Below are 18030 nucleotides of genomic sequence, written 5' to 3'. Positions count from 1 at the left end.
TTGCTTATAAGCTACTTATACGCACTTCAAGCATAAAGTGCTTTTATGATTTTGTTTTAATTTCAACTTTATGCAAAATTAATTAATTATCTTTTATGAAAACATCAAGACTTGCCCTTTAATTTATACAATTTGTGTAATTAAACTGCTTTATATGCTCAAGATAACAAGGTAATAACAACAAGACAGAGGTCATTTACTTCAATTACAAACGAGTTTCTAGAGTGATTGTCTGAATTTTTTCAAAAAAAATTTCAAGTAACGCCGGCAATAATTATGATTTTTGAAACCGTGTTGCATTGCCAGAAATGAAGGTCGCGCGAGATAAGCGACGAAAACAAACTCATTATGGACGAGATAAAAGTGCATTTAAAAGAACTTTTCCTAATATCGCGTTTATTCCTCACAATAATGCGTCTCGAAGCGTTTCTTTTAACTTTCGGTCTAATATCCGGTGCTAAACCGAGTGAAACAACGTTTGAAAATGTGACAATTTGGAAAAGTGCGGAGGAAGAACTGGCAGTGATTGTGTCCTCAAACAGCCTCAAACAGCACCTCCCCAACACCTCGCTCGACCTAATCGCAATAACGGGGGAAATACCCATTTTGTACGAAAACTCACTTTCAAACATCTCGAACGTGGAACAAATCTACTTCCACGAAAACGAATTAACCGAAATCAAGCCGGGAGCCTTCAAAAACTTGACTCTGGAGGCTTTGGAGGTGTTTTACAGCAATTTGACAACACTCAAGAGCGGGATTTTCTGTAACGTGTCTTTGGAAAAACTCGAAATTAGTTACAATTTCCTTTCGAAAATCGAGCCCTTTGGGGGTTTAACCGGTTTGAGGGTTTTGTCTCTGTCTCATAACAATTTGGAGGACTTGGAGGCGCACCTTTTGGACAAACTCCCCGAGCTGCAAGTGTTGGATTTGTCGTACAACCGCATTTCGGTGCTTCACCCAAAGTTGCTCAACAATCAGTGCAAGTTGAAAACCCTCTTGTTGCGGAAAAATAAGTTCTGGCACTTCCCCAACATTTTTGAAAACTCTTCATTGGAATTACTGGAACTGTCGTCGAACTTAATGTCGAAACTTCCTGAAGGTGTTTTGGATAATTTGCAAAACGTGTCACGTCTCTTCCTCTCGTTCAACCACCTTGAGTCGATTCCTTCCAATGTTTTTACCGGCCACCCAAATATCAAAGAATTGGATTTGTCGAATAACAGGATCACAACCATTGCGTCAGACGCCTTCGACAACATGCCCCAGCTAGTCAACATCAAATTTACGAGTAATAAACTGGCAAAGTACGACCCAAACTGGTTTCACCGCACTCCGAATTTGTACCAATTGAATTTGGCCAACAACCAGATTGGGGACCTCCCAGAGGAAGTCTTCAGGAATCTGTACAGCGACAAGAAGCAGTGGATTTCTCTAAGTGGCAATAAAATCAAGACGATTTCTCCGAACGCCTTCAGAGGTTTTAAGCGTTTCGACACTTTGAACTTGTCGTTTAACGAGCTGGAGAGCTGGGACGGGAGTCTTCTGGCCGACACCGAAGTGATTTTCTATTTGAATCTGTTGCACAATAAAATTAAATGCGTGGGAGGTGATCTCGACCAAGCTTTTAAGGCCAATTTCACGTATTTGGGAATGAACCCGTTGGCGCCCCGGTGCTTGCAGAAAATCCTCGATTGGAGAGGAGACAAGCACGTGGTGTGTACGGCCCCTTGTTTGTTGTATTAAACAGGGACGTAGCTAGCTCTTAACTACAGAAAGGGCACATTATTTTGTAGAAGGGCCAAGTAAATCTAAATGTAGACTAGTATTAAAGTCAAGAAGAAGGTCGAGATGAAGAAAGGGACTGAGTAGGCAACATTTAATTTTTAGTTTGACGTGTGACACAAGATGTGTAGGAACTTTCAAACTCAATATACAGACGCACAAAAATTATATCAGTATTTGTTATTAGTCATTTTTGAAAAAAATACTTGAACAGGTCGATTTTATTTTTTAAATACTACTTTTTGACATCATACTGACATTTGTGACATCACTTTTAATTTTGTTAATTGTCAAACGACATTTTTGATTATCGTTTTACAAAATACGTAAAAGCATACATCGTTATCTTTCTGGTAAGTATAAAAAATATACAAATAAATATAAAGAAATATAAAAACACCAAAAAAAAAAACAAAAAATAAATTAAATAACTTAAAAAAGCTTTATACAAGGGGCCTTATCTTTTTATTCTTGCTTTATTTTATAAGAGGTCATTGTTTTTTATTTATTTTTTGTGTTTAGGTTTTATATTACACAATATATAAAGAAATATTTCTTAATTTTTCTAATATCGGGGATATCAAAATATATTAATTGTATATTTGTTTGTTTGTTTGCCTATTGACGTTTTCTGCAACTGTTGTAAGTTCCCAAGAAATAAAGCTATACTTATTAATTTATTATATTATTTATCTATTATTTTTTTATTTATTATATTAAGTGTTTTTATGCTAATTATTAAAATAACATATAAATTAATTGCCTTTTATAAAATAAGGCAAGAAGTAAAAGATAAAGCCTTCTGTGTTTAATGGACAATATTTTTTTATTTTAAATTTTAGTTTTTTATTGTTTTTCTTAGTATAAGAAAGCTAAAACTGTAGTATTTAAAATAGAAAACAAAAATGTCTGTCATTATTTAAAAGAATTTGAAATGACGTGATAATTTTAAAGCACATGACATTTTAAAACACAAAATGTACCATTTTAATATGTAAGTGTACAGGCTGTTCTGTATAGACTCTCATTAAAGCATTTGAAAATTTGAGTACAACTATATAGACCAAAATTTAGCCGTTTTTTTTACTTTTCAAAAATCCATAACTTTGTCGTTTAAAAAAAATGTAAATCCTTTTATGGTTAATTGAAAGACAAATTTTTTTGAAGTTTTTTTCCCAAAAGAATACCTCCAGTATTTAAGAAGATTTTTAAGTTTGCAGAACTTCAAACACCCATAACTAAAAATTTTCAAATGAAATGCCATCATTTTTTCCTATACTTTTGTTTAACAGTTTTCATGCGGATTTTTTGTTGATATTGTATGTAGGGATGTAGGTAAATGAAATTATGGAATCAAAGTTTTTCAAATCCAAATTCAATGAATTCATTTTGTTTTAACGGAAAGGAAAACAAAATTTTGAACAGAATTTATCGTTTATTCAATGAAATGTTTCTTTGTCAAACTGCGCAAAAATATCTGTGGCTAGCAATGTCAAAAAAATTAACATAACTTGAAAATTATCACAAATAAGCATAAGAAATGCCAACACAGATCGTTGCAGAATTAAATTTTCTTCTATTTAGTGAAATAAAAACTTATAGCATGTAGAAGCTGTCCAAAAATAACGTTAAGATTTTGGATTTTGTAAACTTTTTTGAACACACTGAAGGAAAGATTTAGGCTTTGTTTTTGATTGGCCAAATACTGTTTCTAAAATTCTAAAAATAGCAGAATTTACGATTATTGAAGTGAAAGGTGCAAATCCAAAAATTTCCAAAAAATTCTGATTATTTAGAAAATAGCTAAATTTAGGAATAGGAAAAAGCTAATAAAAAAGTTCATAGCGATTTTCGATACAATCGGAAGTGCCGCCATTTTGAAAATATTTTCAATCAATGAGCTATGGCTCTAGGCTAATTTTCAGATAAATGTTATTATCAAAACTTTCAGTACTTTTTTCAATACTCCGAAACTTAGTTTAGACAGAACACTTTGTATTCGTCAAACATTTTCTCGTTTATTATTAAACTCTAATAAAAATAAGTCAAAATAAATTTCCCGTGTGCCTTTTTTTTTCCTCGAAAACCAAGTGCAGTAATAATAATTGCCAGATTTATTTTTTTGTGAAAAAACAGTGTTCTCATAAATCATACACATTCGATGTTGCATAACAGATGACGCTTTGCAGTTTTGACTTCCCCAAAAATAAAAATACGTACATGTTTATGGTGTTTTTGAAAAAGTGTAGACAACGCAAAGTTAAAATTTTATATTTTATAAATTTTTATAAAACGTATAAAATTTGTCTAGGAAGAACAAGAATTTTAGGAGTAGGCCTTCGCCCTGCCTGAATGCGCGGCCTACAGTCCTGTATAAATTTCTGTTTAGTTTTTTTTTAATATTAATTGTTAGGTTGTTAGCTAGGCAACGCCCTCAGCAGAAGCATTTTGTGAGTTGCATAACACATAAATCAATGTTTTGATAGACTAAATTTAAAATACGGTCAAGATCAGCGTTTGGCCCAATTTTTGATCGACCAAACCAAAGTTGTTGAGTCAATATAAACCACTTTGTGTATTTTATTGTGGTCTATTTTTGTTTGGTGGTTAGAGATCGCGTTCTGCAAGTAGTCACTTCCGTTGACAATTCTTTTTTCCCCACCATTTTCCTGTCCAATCAGCCAATCAGCTGCCGGCGTTTGAAATCTTCTCAACTGCCAAAAGTTTTTCAAGCCGTGGTGGATGCTTGCCGTAAAAACCCAACCAAACGCAATAACTGTGAATAAAACTAGGAGTAATTAGTGAAAATGTCGAAAGTGGACGATTATGTCGTAGTTCCCGACTATATATACGACGAGAACACGAAAATTAGGTACAAAAAGGGGCAGTTCTTCGGCAAGGTTAGTGTTGTTTTTGTCGATGGGTTCATGTGATAGTGGCCGTTTTTTCTTAGGGCGGATTTGCAAAATGCTACGAAATTACGAATGTGGCCAACAGCCAAACGTTCGCCGGGAAAGTCGTCTCGAAAAAGCTGATAGTCAAGGAAAACCAGAAGGAGAAAATGACTCAGGAGATACAGATACACAAGTCGTTGAAACACAAAAATATTGTCGGTTTTTATAGTTTTTTCGAGGATACGGACAATATTTATATAGTTTTGGAGCTGTGCAGAAAGCGGGTGAGTTTTTGGCCCTTTAAACTGCGTCTGTTTCCTGGTTGTTATCGCTGCTCACTCTGTATTATGGGAAACTATAATATTGATAGTTTTATCACCAAAACTAATATTTAAACTGATGTCTGTCATGGCCAATGGTTGCACAAACAAAGAGCTAAATTAATTGGTAAATTAAACAACAGTCCACCTCTTTAAGACACTGTAGTTTGTATAATTAATTATTCATGTTGGTATCACTTGTGGCGCTTATACTTGGGTTTCTAAGTTAGGGAGGTAGTTCTAACTACAGTTTCCAGGTTTATTAATTTCAAAACCTCTTTTGACTCAAGTCGTAATGGAAAAGATTGTAGCAAAAAAATTATATTAAAATACCATTTTTATTGTACATAAATAAGAAGGGTAAATTATGAATGGGGGCTATGATGGGGGCTCGTAGATGACTTTGGTACCTTAGGCCCTAGTTGGTATTCCTTAAAACCTTTGATAAATTTACAAGTAAACAAAGTGCTTGCCAAAGTTTTTTGGAAAATATTTCAGAAAGCAAACACAGTTATTGATAAAATTGTGTTACTCTTATCTTTTGAGCTTCCTAGCTGAAAAATCATGAAATTAAAGCGAAATTTATTTAATTTAGCTTATTTTATTCGATTTTGCTCGTTTTTTTCCAAGCCAGTAAACACGTGTTTGAACTTACATTCTTAGTTTCTTGTAAAAATCACTAAATTTACTGAAACATTTTTTTTCCTTTTCCATTTACAGCCAATAAAGGAATTATCCCTGAAAATTGTGTACACGAGATAAAAACTAAGTTTTTTTTTTAGAAAAATTTACGCGAAAATGTGATTATTTCAACCAGAGATTCATTTATTGCACAAGAACTTTTTACAACAATAAATCTTAATCAAAAGTAATGTTATTTCTGCCTGTTTTTGAGCATTTAAGCATGTTTTAGAGCTAAAACCTGTTTTTTGAGACCGAAAAATTACCAGTTTGAATCCAAAATTATTTCGTTTTTTTTTTTTTCACCAGCAACGCAAATTTTTCGCGAAATCTCTTAAAAACAAGTCGAAAAGTCACCCAAAACATATACTAAAATGGGTGTTATTTTAGTGTTCTTCGACTTTCATTGAGTTAAAAATTAAGTTTTTTTCAAAAAATATACCTAAAAGTGGATGAAAATTCACCGAATATATCGAAATTTTTATTTTATATTTTTTAGTTCGAGGCTGATTTATTTGGAATTGATGTCAGTTTTTTTCGATTTATCACGTTTTTGGGCGAAATTTCATCAATAGTAAGCTTAAAAGATAAAAGTTTGGTCGCAAAGTGTGTTATTTTTATATTTTCTAAGCAAGTGTTTGGAGTTTCTTATGAATTTTCTAAATTTAGCTGAGTAAAATATTCTTTTTTCTTTTCCAAATGGTATTTTGTAATGAACAAACCGAAATTTCACCAAGTCACACTGAAAATTGTGTGAATTCTGAGTTTTTCGAATATTTAAACATGTTTTGAGATATTAACTAAATTTTTTTTAGAAAAATTTTGCTAAAGGTAGGTAAAAATTAGAATATTTTAACCAGAGATTCAATTATTAATTAATACTCAAAAATTTTTTACAACAATAAATTCTGATCAAAAATAACGTTATTTCTGCCTTTCTTGAGTATTTAGACATGTTTTAGGGCTAAAATCTCTATTTTTTTTGCTAGAAGTGACCGAAAATTAAAAATTTAAATCTAAAATTATTTCGTTTTGTCTTTTTTTAGCACGTTTAAAAAAACAGACCGAAAAGTCACCTAATTTTACTAAAATGGGTGTTACTTTAGTATTCTTCAACTCTTGAGTTTTTTTTTTTTTTCGAAAAATTTACCGAGAAATGGATGAAACATCTCCGAATTAGATCAAAATTGAAGTTGTCTTATATTTTTCTAAGTTCAGACTGATTTACTTTGCTAGAACTTGTTAAAAGACTCGTAAAAATCACAAAATAAATAGACATTGAGTTTTTTTCGATTTATCGCGTTTTTTAGCAAAATTTTGTTATAATAGGCCGATAAACCACAGCATTTAGTCGAAAAGCATGTTGTGTTTGCGAGTGGTTGACACCAGTGGCGTATCCACAGGGGTTCCGTGGAACCCGGGCCCGGAGCCTAAAAGGGCCCGCAAGCTTCAAGAGCTCTTCGATTCAAATTTTAATGAAAAAAATTGTTTCTAAATTTATCCCAGGCAATAGGCGATTGTTGTAAAGTATAGTCTGCAATTGTAAAGCGATACGGTCTAAATAATACTACGAATTCATAAAAATGTCTACGTTAGTCGAAGCATTAATTGACAGAACGTGTTACAAATTCACAACAAAATGTTAAATAAAAAAGTCACCAACGATAAGGGCACAAAAGGTTTATTTTACCTACAACCAATTAAATTATATCCAATTATAATCAGCTCGGATTTTGTTATTCTCATTTAGTTCTTTAAAGAGTGTTGGTTAAGTGAAGATGTAAATTGTCGTACTTTATTTTAACAATTTATTTACCTAAAATTTATATTTTAAGTGTCGTGTAAAATGAGTAGCTACAAACTTATCTGATATAATGCTGAAATTACCAAAAATTGACAGTTTTTCTGTAAAAGAAAGTGAAAAAAGTTTAATCTGTAAATTTGCCAACCAATTCAACTAAACTGGAGCTTAGAGCACAGGACAGACATAGCTACAAGAAGTAAAGATTATTGTATTTTTTAAAATGTTTTTTTTTAATTCATTAATTTTATTTCAAATTTAAAACTTTAGTTTTTTACAAAAAAGGCTAATAAGTTAATAATACTCTTAAAATAGAATTTTTGTAGAATATAAATAAGATGGGTGAATATTAAGGTAAATTATGAATGGGGGCTGTAATGGGGGCCCGCGAATGAGTTTGGATCCCACGCCCCAACTGGTATCCTTACGCCACTGGTTGACATACTAAGTTTTTTTTCGAAAAACTTCACTAAAATGGACTGAAAAATTACAAATTGATCTTATTTTGTCAATTTAATTCGTTTTTGAACCTGAAACTCATTTATTGATTTAAAAAACTCAAAATAAAAATGATGGATGATGTTGTGTCTGTTTCACTCGATTTTGTTGGTTCTTGAGCGAAATTTTTTGTAAAATTATCTCAAAAATGTTATAATTTTCTCAAAAACGGAGTCATTGCCATTTTTTTTGATTTTTTAAACAGGGTTTTGAGTTTCTTACATAAATATATTGAGCAGAAAAATGACCTAATTGGGCAAAAAAAGAATTTTTTTTTAATTTCTGGGTTTTATTGGCACGTTTTTAATGCAGAAGCGTTGTTATTAATTATTATTTCACAAAATTGTCAACAAAAAGCCAAAAAATCAAGGAAAAATTTCGCGCTTATTCTGCAGCAACCGTTGCATTAAGCATCTGTTGCTTTAATTTTTTTTGCTGTTGATAAGTAAGTAATTGCTGGACGCTGTTTTCAAAACTGCAGACAGATTTTTTCTTTCAGTTCTAGTTTTGAGGTAAAAGGACACAACTTTAATTAGACATTAACTTTTCTGTTGCGTCAGATTTTTTTCGCTGTTCTTGGACGCTGATTTCAAAACTGCCTACAGTTTTAAATGTATCTTTAATAAAAAAGATGATTTTCCTCCGATTAATGCTAGTTTTCGAGAAAATAATCGATTCCCTAGATCATTTTACATTTGTTTACAGTAAAACAATACCACTTTTTTTAGTTTTGCCGTAATTGCTGTTTGAAACTTGAGTGTGAATATTTATACGAGTTTTTGATATTCATCGGGCAATAACTCCGGAATTAATACACGTAACTCTATTAAATTTATTAGTAAATTATTAAGAACATTTCCATTTTCTCGACGCTAATCGATTCCCAGATTATTTTACATAGTAAGTCTACGTTAAAATAGCAAAAAAATAATATAATTAAAAAGTGGCGAGATATTTTTTTCTACGACCTTTAGTTTTTGTGATATAAGTAGCTCCTATTAGCACTTTCTACACTCTTCATAAGCCCTAAAATAAAAACTCGAGCTGATGGACAATCAACTGTTAAATTTACGGCAACAGACAAAAGTGAAATTTTGTAACCAGTGAATTAATAATTGAATCATCTTCACTTTTGTTCCGTGTTTTGTTACCTTATACGTAAAATTGTAATCATTTCAAAACCACAACCAGTTTATTATCTCTGATAATTTGTATTCTTTGATTTGCCATGAGCGAATTTTTAATATACCAAAAAAAAATGCATTGAAATATGTGCTGTAATTTCGGTTATTTTTTCCTGTAGTCTATGATGGAGTTGCAAAAGCGCCGAAAAATGCTCACCGAGCCCGAAACTCGCTTCTACATGCGTCAAATCCTGAACGGAGTAAGTTACCTCCACCAGAGGCGCATCATCCACCGCGATCTCAAACTCGGCAATCTCTTCCTCAACGATGAACTGACGGTGAAAATCGGCGATTTTGGTTTAGCCGCAACGATAGAATACGAAGGCGAACGCAAAAAAACCCTTTGTGGTACTCCGAACTATATCGCACCGGAAATCCTCCAAAAGAAGGGCCACTCATTCGAAGTGGACATCTGGTCCATCGGGTGCATCATGTACACACTCCTGGTGGGCAAACCACCGTTTGAGACACGTTCGCTTAAAGAAACGTACTCAAGGATTAAGAAATGCGAATATCAGTGCGTTGAAGGGATTTATCGATTTTTTATTGTTTTAAAAATTGAATTTTAGTTTCACGACGACTATTTCTCCAGCGGCGAAGAGCATGATTATGCTCATGTTGCAGTCAGATCCGAAATCGCGTCCAAAAGTAACCGAATTGCTACAACACCCGTTTATTACCGATGGGTATTGTCCGTCTTCGTTGCCGGTCAGTAGTCTGACGATGGCACCCAGGTTCCAGAAATATGACGTGTCGATGAGGAAACCGCTTAGTGGAATCAACAACGGTAAGGGACAAATTCTCATATTCGTCAAAATCACACAATTTCTCAAGCTTTCTGGGCAAAGTTTAACCCATCTTTATAAGTAAACCGTTCATTAGAATTTTTTTTTGAAAGTTACATTACATTTTTGCTAGAAATTGGCGAAATTCAACTGTTTCTAAACGTAGTACCTTTTATAAATAAAATTGAGAGAATTTTAGAACTATATCATTGATATTTTCGAAAATCTGTTCAAAATCTGTACGAATTATTATGTAGTTTTATTGGTTAATTTATTGTTATAAGTTGTACACTGATGAAGAAATGATAAACAATAATACAATTAAATAAACTGATGACAGAAAAATAAAAAAAGATTAAAAACACATCAAAGACTTTACTTAATCTGCTATTGTTTTTAACCGAAATTTCGCCAAGAATAACCTGAAATAAGTGAAATATGTTATAATTTCCTAAAGAAGTAGTCAATTCTATATTTTTTTAAATTTCTGAGTTTCTTTCCTAAATATACCGAGCTGAAAAATTAATCTAATTGGGTCAAAATATTTGTTAATTTATTCTAATAAGTTGTACACTGACGCCGAACTAAAAACTTAAGAAAATGATAAACAATAACACAATAAATTGAACAGATGACAGAAAAAAAAACAAAAAGATTAAGAATGCATCAGAGACTTGACTTAATAGTTGGCTTGATAATTGTATGTTGTTAATTTAAAATTGAGAATTAGAATGAAATGCAGCTTAGTATTTAATAAAACTAAAAAGTAATGGGTTGTACACAGAGTTATCAGGTCAGGTCAGGTCAAGTTTTGAAACCAATTTAATTCTGCTTTTTAGTATCAAAATGGTGCTACTTTATGCATCAATGTTCAATACTTATACAGTAACTTTGTAATTGTCCTTTGTATCAGAAATATTTAAATAGGCGTAGTTCTAATTGTTAAAATCGTTAAGATTGTAGGGCAATTTTTAAAATGAGATGATCTATCAAATTTGTTTATTTTTGCTTTTAGAATAGTATTCTTTTTAGTATAACCGTTTCTCTTGATTTTTATATTTTTTGTTTGTACTTCGTTGTATCTATAATAAGTGCTCTCAAGTAATTAACTAAAATGTTTATGTAGTATTTTTTTAAATATTACTTACAATCAACTTGTTTGATTGATACTTCCAGTCAATCTTAACGAAGTAAAATTCGTGTAGTATATTATCTAAAAGGCATAGTTGCCTCAAAAATGTCGTTTGGTCTCAAATTTTGAGAACCACTGTTTAGCAAGTGACAAAAACAAACTTAAATAAATTTACTCCATATTTCTTGTATTTCAATTTGTGTTTTTTTTATTAATTATACAAGAAAACAAAAAAATGTGCCAATCAGGGATTTGAGCTTTCCTTACAATAAACATTCTAGCAACAATTTTGAAAAATTCTCAAAACGTTTCGGCGCTTAATGACCATTCTGTTTAAGGAAATTATTTAGTAACTTAATAAGGTATTATAAGCCACACAGTGGCGTTTAACAGATGGATAAATAAAAATTTTTGAAGGAAAAAATATTTACTTTTTGAAAAAATTATAGAAAGGTTTTCAATTAGACTGATCATGACACATTCACATAAAAAATAGTGCGAAGCCCAGTATGTTTTTTACAAAGATTATAGAAAATAATTGGTGTTACAATATTAAAAATAAAATTTACGATTAATTTGAGTTTTGCAAAGCAAAATTTAATTAAATACTAATTGAATTATAATTTAAACTAAGTTACCATCTAGTAGGGAAAGGTGAAATTAATTGCAATTTTGAATTCAATTACAGTTAAATGTGAGCTACAAAATGTACTTCAGAAGACAACATTCAGAACGTCACTAGAAATCATAAAAAAATCATTGACTCAGTATTAATCAATTAACTGTGATTATAATAAAAAATTCTGAAAAAAATTATACGGATAGAGAAAAAAGGGTAATACAGAAAAATACTTTATTAGACTCACTCTGTATAACTCTTACATTGGTAGTATTTTTGACTAAAAGATTAGTGCTAAAAATTGCTCAAAAAACACGAAGAAATTAACAATGTTAAGAGATTATAAATTAATAAAACAAAAATGGAAAATTGTGTTTTATTGGTGTGAAAGACATTGCAAAAAGTTACTTGAAAATGGTAATGCAAATCATCAAATGAAATTTGTTAAAAAACAGAAAAAACAATAATTTTTGCCGAAGAAATTTCTTAAATTACGACATAGTGACAACACACGCGAAATTGTGAAAACCGCGTTTTTGAGGATTGAAGAAAACCAACTTATTTAGGCAAAACATATCCCAACAAATAGTTATTTGGCTCGTTTTGATAGATATCTTAAATAAAAATAATTTGTTGGTCCGAAACCAGTGCCACATTAAGGCGATGTGAATTATTCTTAAGCCCATTTGACAAGGAATTATTAACAATGAACTTTATTAAAGAGTCAAATAATAACAAAATGCCGAGTTTAGGTATTTCTCCACGATTTAGTTAATTCTAAGTGAGTATTATAATGTTCAAAGGTGAATTTTGGTATTCACTTCGATTTTAGTAATAAAGTTAATACTAATGGTTTGTTAGGTGACGCGGTGGCGAATCCGGAACTGCGAGCGCAGCAGGATTCGATAACGGCGCATCTGACTGGTGCCCCCAATCACCACATGTTCGACGCTAAGGAGAATTTTGTCACATTGCGAAATATGTTGGGACGTGTACGTAAACAAGCAAAAAAATAAGCAAACGTTTGGTAATTTCATTTCACAGCTTTTGAAAATAAAACCGGCGAAAAACCACGTCTTCCTCGACGAGATGACGGACCCAGCGGCCCAACCCATGATCTGGGTGTCGAAATGGGTCGATTACTCGGACAAGTACGGCTTTGGCTACCAACTCTCTGACGAATGCGTTGGTGTTATGTTTAACGACACCACCAAGCTCATTATGCTTCCGAACGGAATGTAAGCCATTAGTGTGAGTTAGTTTTTGCAAATGATTATTTTTCACGTTGTAGAAACGTCCACTACATTGATAAAAACGGGGACGAGGTTTACATGACCATGGACAACTACCCCCGAAGCTACGACAAAAAAATGAAGTTGTTGTCGTATTTCAGTCGTTACATGCGAGAGCATTTGATCATGACGGGGGCGTCGGTGGTGCGGGAGGTGGATTCGCTGTCAAGGACGCCCCATTTGCACCAATGGTGCCGGTCCACGTCGGGGGTTCTCATGCAGTTGAACAACGGAACGGTGCAGATGAACTTCAGCGATCACACCAAGATCATTATGTGCCCTCTGATGGCCGCCATCACCTACATAGACGAGGAGAAGCAGTTTAGGACCTTTAGATTTTCCTCGCTCGAAACTAACGGCTACAATATCGCTCTCTACGAAAAAATGCGATACGCTTACGATAAAATTTCCCTGTTGTTGAATCCCGAAAACAATTACATGAATTGAGCAGAACTGCCCTTTATTTCTTGTTAGACTGCCAGTGGGATTAATGGAAATAATTTATTTCGTTTAAGGATCGACAAGTCCGTGTACTTTTCTTATACATAGTTATTACTTTTTTATAATTTTTGTATTTTGTCTCTATAAACATGTTACATTGCATCCTGTATTGTTTTATTCTTATGTGGAGCAACTCTTGCGAAAAGCTATTCGAATTATTTTATTGTATAATGTAATCTGAAATTAGACACTTTAAACAAATTGTTTTTTTTATTTATTTGAAGTATAGCTAACTTTGGTGAATTTGGCCCAAGTTCCCAGTACAGAGGAGGAAACAAGATACAAAATCGCAAAAATAGTTCGGCAGAGTTCGAGCGTTTTAACCAATTCATGATTTTGAACCGTATTCCCAGCGTTTTGATAAATATGCGACGGTGCGCAAAGAATTATAAATTTGCGTTCCACCTTATTTTTTTGCAAACGCTGCGATTTAGAAAACCTTTAGCTAATTTGTTATTAATTAATTAAGATATGAACGAGCGATAACACCTTTTTAACAGTTGACATTATTAATCGTCTATTAACAAATGATATGATTGCGTTATGATTCCATTATTTTGTCGCATCATCTTTGTCTTTAATTTCAACTGTTACTAGGAAAAACGAAGAAATATGTGGTGAATGGAAAAGCATTTTCCAAGTCTGAAAACCCGTCAGAAGCTCCATGAAACAGGAATTATTTTTAAAGGTCAAAATCACAAATAAAAAAGTATTAATAACATAAATAATGTATCCTTTTTTAGACAAACTCATTCATTGTTATTAGTACTGACATTAAGAATCGGTCAACGAAAAATAAACTTTATCCAGAATTTTTTAGAAAATTATCTTAAAAATTCTATAAATGAAAAGATGTGTTTTTTGTTTCTTGTGCATTTTTCTTTAAACCGCGATGAAAATTCACTACTAAATCGATAATATTTTTTTTATCATGTTTATCTTTCTAGGATAGAAATCATGCTTTCTTGCGCGATTGACCGCGAACTTATAAATTCTAGGTAAATTGTAATACATAATAAAATTTATACTATATTTGTTCTCAACCTTCAAACTAAATCCCCATAGTTTGTATGAAAAAGAAAAATGAAAATCCACAGTATTCGAAAGTTTTAAATCAAATCTGGTGATATGCAAATGTATAAAGTCGGTAAAGTCTTCTTGTTTTTATCTTTGAGGTGAGGTATAATATCAGTTTTTATTTGGCAACACGAGCAAATTCATTCGTGGTAATTTTAATAAAAGAGATCGGCAGTTTTGGTTTTTGATTTATATTAAAAAAATGTTATAAAGGTCAGCAAAAAATTTCCTATGAAACTTTGGAGACGAAAACAGAAATAAAACAGAACAGAACACAGAATTCACAAAAGTTTAAAGGCCGTGGTTAGCACTCCGCACATTTGTTCGCACGAATATCTTTGTATTTATTATGTTATACAGGATGAGTCAATAGTGTTACTTGTGAGTTTGTGACATGTCTTAAGATGCAACCAAAAATACTAAACATCAAACTTATTTAAATTTAATTTGTGTTTGTAGTGAAAAGCTTTTACTATAGTTTTATCTCTTTCTTTCTGATAAAATATAAATTACGCTATCTTTTACCAATACAAGTAAAAGCATTTGATTAACTTTATGCATACGACACATTGTCAAGTTTTAAATAATTAACATACATAGCTTCTCGCATGCCGAAAATTTCAATATATTTTGTCACTTGGAATTTTTTTTAAAGGATTTTTTTAAATCTGCTACTGGTATCAGATGTGTTATAGTTTTCTACCTAAATGAGATAAATTGCAAAATTATTATTGGTTAAATAGTTGATTAAAAAACACGTCTATCCGTGTTTTTGTGTAATTGTTAATACAACATGAAAAATTTCAATTGAACGGAGGTGCTTCAAACAAACTCGAAAATTCCGCCCTTTTTCTAAATTTTCTATTTAAATGAACGATCTCCCATCGACGCTGGCACGACAATGTACTTTTTGGTCCGGCCTCTAATAATTATAATTATTATTATAATTTAAACAACCATCAAATAACCATTCATATTAAATAATGAATGAGTACAAAAATTTAAAGTGATTGGTTTCTCACTTTGTTACAATGGCTGACCTTAAATGGACCAATCATATCCCAAAAATATAATTATCAATGAATCAAAAAATCGAAAATGATTGGTTTTCTACGAAATTCTAATGGCCGACCTCAAACGGCCCAATTAAATGCCTACAAATTTTACAACCCTCATTACGTTAATTCATAAAATGATGACTCTGTCTTTGTTTTTCTTGCACTTTAAATCTTCAGTTTTTCTTTGGATCTTGGTGCTTTTTTTGAATTTGGTCGGTCCGTCAGATGAAAAACACAAAAAATCGCATATTAGCAACTCTTTTAACTTGAATCTGGTGGATTTTATTTTGTTAAAATAGCCACATTGGTTAAATCACCAGAAGTGGGTCACTTACAGGTTTCTACTCTTAGTGTGCTTTTTGCCTCTTAGGTGTCGCCTTAATCTTTGAGAAATTTTGGTTCAATCAGTGGTTCTATTTCAGTCTTTTTTATCATGTGACCGCTCTTCCGTCTCTCTCCCTCGCTAGCGTTTCCCTACGTGCCCCTCGTTCCTTCAATTGAGTCCATTAATCTGTTTACGATCTGAACGTGTGTAGTCGTGATATTCGCGTCCGTCATTAATAAGATGTGATCATAACAGTTTTAATAGATGAAATTGTTATTCAAATCGGCGCGCCTACCTCGCCACCAGTGCGAGACAGTGACAGTTGTGTGAATGGGAGTGGCTTAATCGTCCAGGAGACGAATGACAGTTGTTCACCACAGCAAACGTGATGTTGCTCATCTAGTCCAAACAGTGATCTGGTTTTGAGAGAGTGGCGCGAGTGAATTCAGCCCGATTTATTCAGTTTTTGTGGTGTTTTGTGACTTGGTGTTTAGTTTGGTGTTGTGCCGGAAGTGGTGTTCGTGCCCCGGATCAATGTCGGCGAAGAGGTCTTCGGCTCCAATGGCCCACTGAGATCGACGTAAGTGCCCTAAACTGCCACCGATTATCTGATTAAAATCAATTTCGCACTCGTTTGTCTCGTTTAAAACGGCACATTCGAGGTCAGATTTATCACGACGATGCCCAATTTGCACCCTCTGCTTGCTCACCCCGACCTGATGCAAAATCCATAAAGTTGGGACAATTTGACGTTTTGATTTACCTATCTGGGGCTTTTTTATTGCCAGGTTTGGCAAACAAGGCCAGGTTTTCCGAAAAAGTGTCGTAAATTAAAGAGTTTTTCGAAAATACCACAAGTAACAAGTGGGTTGATTTATGGTTTTGGTCACGTGATCGACCGCAATTTTTCTAATGTTTGCAAGCCTGTTTGCCATTTTTTACTAGTTCGTAATCAAAGACTATTTGCCGGTTGGATTTTCAAAATCTGGTAAATTTAAATTTGTAAGGTTTTATAAATTCTAAAATTAGACGTTGGTACAAATGACAACTGTTTGCAACCCTGCAACCAGGGGCGTATCCGAAATTAATTTCGTGGGGGGCTTCCAAAATTTTTAGGTATTTGAGGGTTAAGCTATTGAATGAGACTTTATTTGTTCGTATGTTACAATTTTTTATTTAATTTGAAAAAATGTAAGCTCCAAAAAATGTTACACAGGGTGATTCAAAAGTGTCGGATGAACTCTCGTACGGTGATGAAAGATGTTTAGTTAAGTCCAAAGATGAGTCGGATTTTTTTTCAAGCAACTTTTTTTCAATTTTTTAATTTGTTTTTCTTAGCAACAGTATCGATTGTTGCTCTTTTGTTTCCTAGAATGTCGAATTTACAAGTTTTTTAATAGTTTTGCACTTCATTAGACATTAATTGTTCATTTTTTTCAACAAGTATTTCTTTAATTTATGAACTTTTAATTCAGTGTGATGTCTTTTATCAGCATCCGAGAAATTGTATGGTATTTTTGAATCACACTGTATATTTTTTAAATAAAACACCCTATATTTTGTGCGTTTTTGGATACACATGGTTGTTAATCTCACTGTTAAAAACACTTTTTTATAAATACAAAAAAAATCCACAACTTACACAGCAGGGAACATTTATCTTCGGTTCTTTCAGTAAATTAAAGTAATAAAAATTTCTGGACGTAAAAAGAAATTCTAAACATAATTGAAACACAACTTCCTTGTTTTACATTTTGACAATCTTCCTACAATATATTTTATTAAATAATAATAATTTATTTATTCTTTTATTAATAAAAAATGTGCATCAAAAAGTCTTCTAATGTTATTATTAAAAAAAAATTATTGAAGTTTGGTGAGGTATTGTGACGTTTTAAACCTCTTCTGGACCCGCCTTTGTCTGTAATCGAATCTGTTTCTCTGTTTTTTTTTATAAATCTGGAAATTGTCAATCTTAACTTCAGTATCAATTTATTCATGATTAAAAGTTGGCAGTTCCGATTTTTGATTTATTTTGGAAGAACGGTCATTGTCATAAAAAATACTTAGTTGCTAAC

General features: G+C 32.3%; 3 protein-coding genes across 9 annotated transcripts in view; all 3 read left to right on the top strand.

The window, feature by feature from the left end:
• Positions 1-336: 336 nt before the first annotated feature.
• Positions 337-1953, top strand: LOC103312929 (leucine-rich repeat-containing G-protein coupled receptor 5). The gene has a single exon (XM_008194842.3). It carries the CDS (start codon positions 349-351, stop codon positions 1744-1746), a length of 1398 nt encoding a protein of 465 aa, XP_008193064.3. The 5' UTR covers positions 337-348; the 3' UTR covers positions 1747-1953.
• Positions 1954-4457: 2504 nt separating this feature from the next.
• polo lies at positions 4458-13594 on the top strand. Its single transcript, XM_967025.5, has 7 exons — positions 4458-4685; positions 4739-4963; positions 9283-9680; positions 9733-9950; positions 12561-12691; positions 12744-12937; positions 12991-13594. The coding sequence occupies exons 1-7, from the start codon at positions 4593-4595 to the stop codon at positions 13436-13438; spliced, it is 1707 nt and encodes a 568-aa protein (XP_972118.2). The 5' UTR covers positions 4458-4592; the 3' UTR covers positions 13439-13594.
• Positions 13595-16104: 2510 nt separating this feature from the next.
• sky (skywalker) overlaps positions 16105-18030 on the top strand; it is a 31663-nt gene continuing 29737 nt past the window's right edge. For 3 of the 7 annotated variants that reach the window (XM_015979994.2, XM_008194844.3, XM_015979993.2), the window contains exon 1: positions 16106-16532. The gene's annotated coding sequence lies outside the window, so the exon portion shown is untranslated. Of the gene's footprint in view, positions 16533-18030 lie in introns of all 7 variants that reach the window. The other 4 variants (XM_015979992.2, XM_015979991.2, XM_008194843.3 and 1 more) reach the window with 3 other exon arrangements.

The sequence above is a fragment of the Tribolium castaneum genome, chromosome 5 (genome assembly GCF_031307605.1).
Source record: "Tribolium castaneum strain GA2 chromosome 5, icTriCast1.1, whole genome shotgun sequence".
In the NCBI taxonomy this organism is placed as follows: Eukaryota; Metazoa; Arthropoda; class Insecta; order Coleoptera; family Tenebrionidae; genus Tribolium; species Tribolium castaneum.
This window is presented reverse-complemented; position numbering and strand designations above follow the sequence as displayed.

What these genes read in the sequence shown, in the direction of transcription:
- LOC103312929 (XM_008194842.3), top strand. Translation starts at nt 349, where the DNA reads ATGGACGAGATAAAAGTGCATTTAAAAGAACTTTTCCTAATATCGCGT.
- polo (XM_967025.5), top strand. Translation starts at nt 4,593, where the DNA reads ATGTCGAAAGTGGACGATTATGTCGTAGTTCCCGACTATATATACGAC. An exon ending in TGGAGCTGTGCAGAAAGCGG is followed by an intron (nt 4,964 to 9,282) that starts GTGAGTTTTTGG and finishes TTTTTCCTGTAG; the next exon opens with TCTATGATGGAGTTGCAAAA. An exon ending in ATTAAGAAATGCGAATATCA is followed by an intron (nt 9,681 to 9,732) that starts GTGCGTTGAAGG and finishes ATTGAATTTTAG; the next exon opens with TTTCACGACGACTATTTCTC.